At 41.9% G+C, this 9,190-nt stretch overlaps 1 protein-coding gene across 1 annotated transcript; it reads left to right on the top strand.

The window, feature by feature from the left end:
* The first annotated feature begins 242 nt into the window (after window positions 1-242).
* LOC147422183 (pentatricopeptide repeat-containing protein At4g13650-like) lies at window positions 243-2,979 on the top strand. The gene has a single exon (XM_086503274.1). It carries the CDS (start codon window positions 420-422, stop codon window positions 2,592-2,594), a length of 2,175 nt encoding a protein of 724 aa, XP_086359400.1. The 5' UTR covers window positions 243-419; the 3' UTR covers window positions 2,595-2,979.
* The last annotated feature ends 6,211 nt before the right edge of the window (window positions 2,980-9,190 follow it).

Raw genomic sequence — 9,190 nt, 5'->3', positions numbered from 1 at the left:
CTCTCTCTCTCTCTCTCTCTCTCTCCTTCCTTCCTTTTTGTTGCATACACATATAAGTAAACACACACCTAGCTATGTAAACACATATATACATACTACATAGATACATAGGGACGTTCAAAAGCGAGAATAGAAGAAGAAGAAGAAGAGGATTTCAACGTCGTAGGAAACTATCCCAAGAGACCTCAAAGATCTATCGCGGACGAGAGTTGAACTCACGAGAGACATATAGTGTGAGTCTATTTGTGCTCATGAGTGAGCTTGAGAAACAGTCACAAATTGTCCATTAATGATCTACAAAGCCTCCCGTTGGTGCGAGCGAGCGAGACCCGCCGTAGGCGGGTCGCGTGAGCTCGTCTGTGTAATGGCGCTGGTTATGCAGCACGAAGAAATGCACCCCTTTTTCTGCAGCTTGCTTCATGGTTTGCTCTGGTGAAGAGCGTTCTTCAAAAGTGTTCTTGATATTGAAATGTCAGTTAAACAGCGTTTGTGTATTCATATCACCATCACCATACTTGAAAGAACAAGTGAGAAGCATGTGCATTTGCCATGCTTATCAGGAAGGTTACTACTCATCTCTCATTACAGGCTTTGTGAAGCGTGGAGAGCCCCTTCGTGCGCTTACCCTTTACCAGAAGACACAGGAAGATGACTCTTTACATCCAAATGGCTCTACTTTTGTGGCTCTGCTCAAAGCTTGTTCCATGCTCAAAGATCTCAGCCGCGGCTGTGAATTACATGCTGACATCTCCAAAAGGGGGCTTTTGGAGCGAGATGCTTTTGTTTGCAGCTCTATAGTTGATATGTATGCAAAATGTGGCTCCCTTTCCAAAGCTCAAGCAGTCTTTGACAGGCTTCCTGTTAGGGACGTGGTCTTATGGACTGCATTGATCTCAGGATATGCTGAATGTGGGTGTGTTGAGGATGCATTTCAACGTGTTGAGCAAATGCGAAGAGACAAAATACCTCCAAATGAGTACACGCTTGTTTGCTGTTTAAAAGCTTGTGGTAGCATAGGAGCTGTGGCCGAAGGAGAAAAGTTCTATACTGAGATCATTAGTAAGGGCCTGGATGGTGGATGTCCTGTCGGCAATACACTAGTGGATATGTATACAAAGTTTGGCTTGCTTCCGGTTGCACAACACATACTAAGCAAGCTTCCAGTCCGAAATAAGGTTTCCTGGACAGCTTTGATTACTGGGCATGCCGAACATGGGAATGCAGAAGATGTACTTCACCTTGTTGATAAGATGCAAGATGAGGGCATCCCTCCAGATGCGTTCACTTATGTCAGTAGCTTGAAAGCATGTGGCAGCATATGCGCAATTATCAAAGGGCAGGAGATACATACGGAGGTGACCCAAAAAGGGTTTGAACTTGAACTTTTAGTAGGGAACGTCTTGGTTGACATGTATGCCAAGTGTGGTTTGCTTGCAGATGCAGAGGAAGTGTTTGACAAGCTCCCAGTACGGAACGTAGTCCCTTTTACCTCTCTTATCACAGAGTTTACAGAAAAGGGGCATGGCAACAAGGCACTTAACTGCCTCGATAGAATGTCAGATGAGGGTATCTCACCAGAAACGGTAACATTAATATGCGGCTTGAAAGCATGTGGCAGCATTGAAGCTGTAGAGAAGGGTCAACAGATACATAACGACTTACTTTTGAAAGGGCTGGAAACAGAGCCTCTTGTTGGGAACACTCTTGTTGACATGTACGTAAAATGTGTCCTATTTGCAGAAGCCCAAGAAGTTTTTGACAGGCTTACATGTTATGATGTTGTCTCGTGGACTGCATTTATTGCAGGATATGTAAAACATGGGCATGGTGAAGAGGCGCTGTATAGTTTAGAACAGATGCAACAGAATGGCATTTGTATGAACGCCGTCACGTTTGTTTGCTGCTTAAAAGCATGTGGTGATGTAGGAGTTATCTCTAAGGGTCAAGAACTACACATGGAGACTGTTTTCAAAGGGTTAGAAGGAGAGCTGCTCATTTGCATCACGTTGATTGACATGTATGTGGATTTTGACCTACTGGCAGATGCAGAGCAAATATTTGACAAAGTTCCACATCAGGATACGGTTTCCTGGAATGCGTTGATTACAGGATATGGGCAGCTTGGCAAGAGTGCTGGTGTTTTTGAGATATTTGATAGGATGATCTACGAGCGTGTCCAGCCTGATAATGTTACGTTTATGAGTGTTTTAAATGCATGCAGTCATGCGGGTCTACTCTATGAAGGGGAGATGTTTTTTGGATCTATTAGCAATTATTTTGGCTCGATCCCAACGCTTGAGCATCACACATGTTTGGTTGACATTCTGGGCCGTGTGGGCCTTGTAGAGAAGGCCAGAGCTACAGTTGAGGACATGCCATTTCATCCTGATAGCGTCACGTGGCACACTGTATTAGGTGCATGTCAAAAGTGGAGCCAAGTTGGGATTGCAAGGAATGCTTTTGAAAATGCAGTTTGGCTGGATGGAAGGGATGGTGCAGCCTATGTATGCATGTCAAACATTTATTCAGGTGCCGATGTGCATGACGAAGCAATCAAGGTTGAGGCGCTGAGATTGAAGAAACAAGCACGGTAGAAGTTGGCGCCATGCAAAGTTACATGGAACTGGGAAACGGAACGAGACCGACAAGGCCATCCACAACGTTTGGAAACGGAGCCTCCAACTCGGTAGGCCTTGAAGGCTGATATGGAATTTCCTTGTGACTATGGCACCATGTCTGTTATCTTCTCTTCCTGCGGCATTCTTGGGATTCTTTTATTATTGATACTCTGATAACCAAACCCTTCTTGTAGAGCAGTACCTTGAGAAGGAGTCTCACTAGCTAACCAACTACCTGTACATTAACATTTATACATCCCTCAGTTGTTTGAAGAGGAATACTTGAACCCTGGCTCATTCAAGTGAGATGTGTACAATTTTTTGTCTCAGTAAAAAGGCATGTTGAATGCTTTTAAATCAAGACACTTGACAGATCCCACACACATACCGAATAGGTCCACCGATCGCGATAATCTCAATAGAGTGAAGCAGAAGCTATCAAGAGCCATAATATATTCAACCGAGTAAACACAACTCAAAAAGCAGTTGGTTTTACCAAGCAACAGAACAAACTCTGCCTAGGCAGCGGAGTGCATAGCACTGCATACACACAAACATATAGACAGTATGATAATGTTAGGGGGTGAAGATGGCATTTACATGACCAATGCATGCATTTATAAGTTTCTATGCGCTCATGATTCTTTTGCAGTCCACTGATCTGTTTTTTTGTTTGCATCATTGTGAAGATCATAGTAAAATTATTTGCTTTTTAAATTTCATTCCAAGCCTAGTGAACAAATCCATCAAGAGAAAGCAATGCGTGATATACATGCTGCTCTGTTGCTGCATTTGCCTCAAAGGAGACTTAGATTATTTAAGATGCTTGCCAGGAGTTTTCTAACCACCATTTAGCACCTAGCAACAAAGTCAAAAGACCTTGCGCTAGGTTGGCATGATAGGTTGGATATCTACAAAGTGTGAGCTATTTGGAATGCATCCTTGAGTGATGTTCAAAGACTGAGAAGGTCAAGAATGTGCATTGCTCAATAATGAGGATCTTCAGAAAATGCTAAAATCTCAAGGCAGGAAAAAAGCTTTGGAAACCTTTGTTGTCTGACTCGCCGAGAATCCTTGTGAGAGCGTGAAAAGTTCCCTCACTATTTAAGTAGCCCACAGTAGGGCACAAAGCAAGAGATGTAGGAGAGGCTCCAAGGGGAAGAGCAAAGGATTTCTCTTCATGCCTACAATCCTTGCTCTATCTCTTAGCTGTCTGCCGGCTCCATGATCTCTTTCTCTCAATTTTCCATTCAAAAGTGGCAAAGACACATTCCTTTTTGCCTTGGTTGGCTCTCAGAGGCTTCAAGCTACCAGAGCAAGGAGATGTGATTAACAAAGGTAGAGAGTGAAGCTGTTTTTTAACTGGCAACAATGTGAGGAGGCCACCGACATGGCTGGTGCAAGCACAAGAGGGAGAAGACACCAAGAGCACTTCAAAGCATCTTGTATAGAGGGGTTTGAAAGTCATGCAGTCAAGAGTGGAGAAGTATCAGAGTGGTACTTTCTCTTAGCTTATCTTCTACCATAAGTCTCTTATCTTCCATGGCAACTTGATTTTAAAATCCCAGTTTCTCATCAATAAGTCGAGCTTTACTGCCAACAGCAAGAATGTTATAGGTTAGATTTGGTTTAAAAGATTGTTGAATAGTTTATGAGATAGAGAGTATTAGTCGAACACAAATAGTTCGAGATATCGAGGGAAAAAATATATTCTCTTCACAATACATTAAAGATGTATTTAGTAATAATTATTGAATAAAAGATCATTTGGTTGTAAACTGCAAAGAAAACACGTAGTTAAAATTGAGGTTTTTATTAATATCAAATTTTATTTTTATGTGTTTTAGTTTAAAATACATGGGTAGGTTTAAAACAAGTTGAAAAAGTAGTGGAGACTCAAAATTAGTGTTTTTATGAGTCGCGACCTAAAAGTTACGTTAATCAAAAGTTTGATGCTTTATGTCTTTGGTAAGTCCTTTGAAAGCTTCTGTGTGATCGAATCTATGCGTAAAAGTTGATTTAAATTTGAATTTCATAATTGATTCGGATAGTATTCATTGCTTCTTATCGTCTAAATTGACTCAGAAATTAAACTTGAAATTACATCGAGAAGTTAAAAGACTTGTGGACGTACCAAAGGCATAAAGCATCACAAAGAAGGGCTAGATGACTTATATTTATCGTCCACATTGTCAATAGTCTCCAATTGGTCTCCAATTGAGCCATCTTGGTAGGTATTGTCTTATCGGTCATTTTGCTCAAGCATTCAAAACTCTGGTGGTCTTGTACTCTATATTGAAAGCATAATTCAAATCTTTGAGTTCTTCAATCCACGCTACTAAATCTTTGCATATCTTTCGTATGCCATCAAATTCATTGAGCTTAGCCTTCTTGAAGAATTATTTGACCGTCGCTTCTCCCGCATCAGTCCTCATCATCGTCATCAATTCTTTTTCGCTTCTTCTCCTTTAATCATTTACGTCCACTTTTATCTTCTTCTTTTGTCAATCGTTTCTCGCATTCTTTCATTGATGTCGCAGAATCGAAACCACTCTGATACCACTTGGGACGCGACACGGGAGAGCGAAATACATTGATAATGAAAAATAAAGAGTACACAAAGTAAATAGATGAAAGAAAAAGTTTGTATAGATATAAGATAATCATTACATGAAGAGTTTAGCTCGTTTCATAACCTCTCGACTACCTCCAAGCTATCTCAATCTCAATCTCAATCACACTCTCACTCTCAATCACAATTGCAATCTCAATCTCAATCTTGTGCACAATCTCAATTTCACTCTCAATCTCAATCACAATCACACTCTCAATTTCAATCTCTTGATGGCAATAACCATCATAATCGGAATCGCAACACCCAATATCATGACACCTTACACAAATCCTTTTTCACATATTGATTTCTGCATCGTCTACAAAATAGCCAAAAGAACATATTCGTGTAACCAAATCAACATGATAATCAAATTCAAAACATCATTTTGTACCATCATAAAGGAGTGCAATCACTTCTTGATTGGATGAAACAAAAGAGTTATTACCTGTGTATATTTGTTTGTAAGCTAACTTGTTGCTGCTTGTAGGCTATCCTATTGCTACTGGCAGTTTGTTTCTATATAACTTTGTCATACGAACTCAGAATATAGGCTTCCACGTACTCAAAACGACGGCAACAGATCTGGTCTACAAGATAGGGTAGACAAAATTGCGAAAAACCTCTTCTTTGATTAAAAACGTAACTTTTAGGTCGCAACTCATAAAAACACTAATTTTGGGTCTCCACTACTTTTTTAACTTATTTTAAGCCTACCCATGTATTTTAAGCTAAAACACATAAAAATAAAATATTGATATTAATAAAAATCTCAATTTTAACTACGTGTTTTCTTTACAGTCTACAGCCATATGATCTTTTATTCAATGATTATTACTAAATACATCTTTAATGTATTATAAAAAAAAAATATTTTCTCCCTCGATATCTCGAACTCATTTGTGTTCAACTAATACTCTCTATCTCATAAACTATTCAACAATCTTTTAAACCATATTTAACAAAAGATCTAACCTATAACATTCTTTCTGACTTTAAGAACTTGGAAAAATAGTCATATTACACTAGTCCGTGGCTTGACCAGGCGGGCTCATGCCCCCGAAACAAAAGATTGTCTGCAGCACGATGTGCAGAGGACCTTTGAACACGTGATCCCACTGGCAAGCGCAGTCTAGCCACGAAGGAACTAACTAAGCCTACTAAGGTCGAAGATTCTCCAATCATTGGAGCCGGTCGTTCCCCTTGCGTGATCACATGCAAAAAACTAAGCCCAGCTGAGCAATGACCGAGCGGGGGGTTTTGATCTTTGAAGATGGAGGTGGACGCTCGTTTGCTCGTGATGCATGGTCTCCACGCTTATGCTTTCATAGCACCTCTCTTCGACATGCTGCAGCGGCTACCGACGCCCCTACAATCCTCCCTCTCTCACGGATTGGGAGTCCCCCCGGAGAGCCCGCCCCTACAATCCTCTGTCTCTCTCACGGATTGGGAGGCCCCCCGGTGGTCCACCGGCTCTCACTAAATATTGGACTCTCAAGGATGTGGCATCCGTGAGAGGCTTCCAAGTGGCAAGCACATTGACCTATTGGGCCAGTGCAGCATGTCACATTTAGGCACTTAGAATTTTTGCAGACATCCCAATAGCACAATGCCTGCGATGCTCAAAACACAAAAATGATTAAGCATTGCCTATTAAACCATCTATAGGATTTCACAGTGCCCGCGATGCTCAAAACACAAAAATGATTAAGCATTGCCTATTAAACCATCTACAGGATTTGAACATGGATGTGCACACTTAGAGGCTATTGCTATACCACTAGCATAACACACTGGGCTGATGCCTTCCCCTGTTCAAACGGTCATAATGTTTAAAAGGGGGGGGGCTTTGGAATTGATCCGGTTGCCGGTGGACGGGACTCCTTGCCACGTCGAAAGAGAGTCCAAAATCTTGGACGAGCCCCCTCCACCCCACCTCCACAAGCAATTGCTCAATTCCCCTAAATCCCTGTCACTCTTTCTTTCGACCTTAATGGCACCCCTCTCCCTCTTTGTCATGCATTCTTATAGCCTTTCTTCCTCCATCCTTCTCACGCATATTGATAGCCAGCCCCCCCTCTCTCTCTCATAAAACGCTGCCATGGACGATCGCGATGCTATATTCATCATCCTCATTACTTGGTGAGCCTAAGGCCCGTGTCACACACGGACACCCGACCATCTCAAAAGCGAATTTTGACCAATCAAAATATACGCCTCAATTTTAAGTTGTCACACAGAGCATTGGAAACTCGGGCAACAAATAGATGTGGCTTGCCTCGTGACAGCCCCGATCAAATGCAGATCGTCTGAGGGGTCAAGCCCGCCTATGCGCGCACCTTTCGGAGCTGTCCAATAGTTTTCAAGCACAGCCAGCATTGCAATTCTTTTATGAAACTCCCGCCATTGCAGTGCTCCACCATTACACTTGCTCGCATTGCGCAATCGACAAGAGATAGCCAACACAATGTTAGGATTTGGATCGTGCTAGCTATGGTGGATGAAAGAGAAACATGGTGCAAGTGTGTGAGTGTGTGTAAGCAAGCTTATCACTCAAGTGAATTAGGTTCCAATATGGGATTAGCTTGGACTCATAAACACAATCTTGAGTATTGACTTAGCTTAGCACAAGCTCACCATAGACAAGCATGTAGTGCAAAATGAAGTTGTTGTTTATTGATTCAAGAGATGAGCTTTAAGTAGCTCTACATCCTTGCTCCACAGTATGTGGGATAAATCCACTCTCCTCTCCTTGACTCACACCTAAGGACAAAGCTCACACTTTACAATCCTCCCCTTGAGGTTTGGACTAAGACAAGATACTGAAGATGCATGATCCACACAGGCTAACAAAATCCACATAGGATGGTGATATCCACACAGGATGGTAAAATCCATACAAGAAAGATCCACAAAGGATGGTGATGTCCACAAAGGATGGTAATCTGGTATCCACATAGGAAAAAAAGTCCTCCCCTACAAGTAGAGAGTCTGCATCTTCAAAATGGGTCTTCCCAAACGCTACCTTCGTCTTCGTCCTTTTTGTCTTCTACTATGTGAGTTGATCCTCTGTCAGGTCTCTTGCCTTCGTTGCTTTTGCTGTTGCTTCTACTGCTGCTGCTTTCTCCACTGCTACTACCTCCACTTGAGTAGCACCGAGAAGGAGGGTGTCCCTTCCTACCACATTTGTTGCAAGGTTTGTTTGTGTAGCAATCTTTCGCTACGTGTCCCATTCTTCCACATTCATAACACTTTCTTCCGTTTGTCGATGTTGATGGCGAATATCTTCCCCTTGAAGATGTTGCAATGAAAACTCCTCCTGATGGGGTAAGCGAACCTCTTTGCTTTCTTTCTTCTGCTTGGACTGAGTTGATGACATCTTGGAATGGTGGTGCTGGTTCTTTTTCTTCAAGAATTGGGACTAAGTGGTCATAAGAAGGTGGAAGTGCACTTAAAAGTATAGCCACTTGTCATCTTCTGGTACTTCAACTTGGATGTAAGTGAGCTGTGTGAAAATGCTCTTAAGCCTGTTCACTAGGCTAGCAATGTCCTCTCCTTGAAGCATAGTAACTTTGTAAAGTTGTCTTTTAAGACTAACTTTGCTTCTTTTGGCTCTAGCTCCAAAATTACTTTCTAGGACATGCCAGGCTTCATGTGCATGCTTACATTCATCTATGAAATGCACATAGTTATCATGCAAAGAAGTGATGATAATCCCCATGCTAGTTCTTCTTTGGCCAAATTTTGTGCACTTGCTATGAGTGTAGATGCCCTAGAGTGCACTCCATCGGGTTCGGCTTGTTGCTCGAGGGCAGTGCTAATGACAGACCACAAACATTTTTTCATAAGGTAGCCTCTTAATTTTGTTTGCCAAGTGTGAAATCCCTCCCCATTGAATTTCTCTATTCCCTTGTCCCCCATTTGTGCCAATAGAGGGGTCTTAGCTTAGGAGACTCTC

This window comes from Adiantum capillus-veneris, chromosome 27 (assembly GCF_014529385.1).
Source record: "Adiantum capillus-veneris isolate H3 chromosome 27, ASM1452938v2, whole genome shotgun sequence".
NCBI classification, from domain to species: domain Eukaryota; kingdom Viridiplantae; phylum Streptophyta; class Polypodiopsida; order Polypodiales; family Pteridaceae; genus Adiantum; species Adiantum capillus-veneris.
This window is presented reverse-complemented; position numbering and strand designations above follow the sequence as displayed.

Coding starts and splice junctions, on each gene's coding strand:
- LOC147422183 (XM_086503274.1), top strand. CDS start 420: ATGGTTTGCTCTGGTGAAGAGCGTTCTTCAAAAGTGTTCTTGATATTG.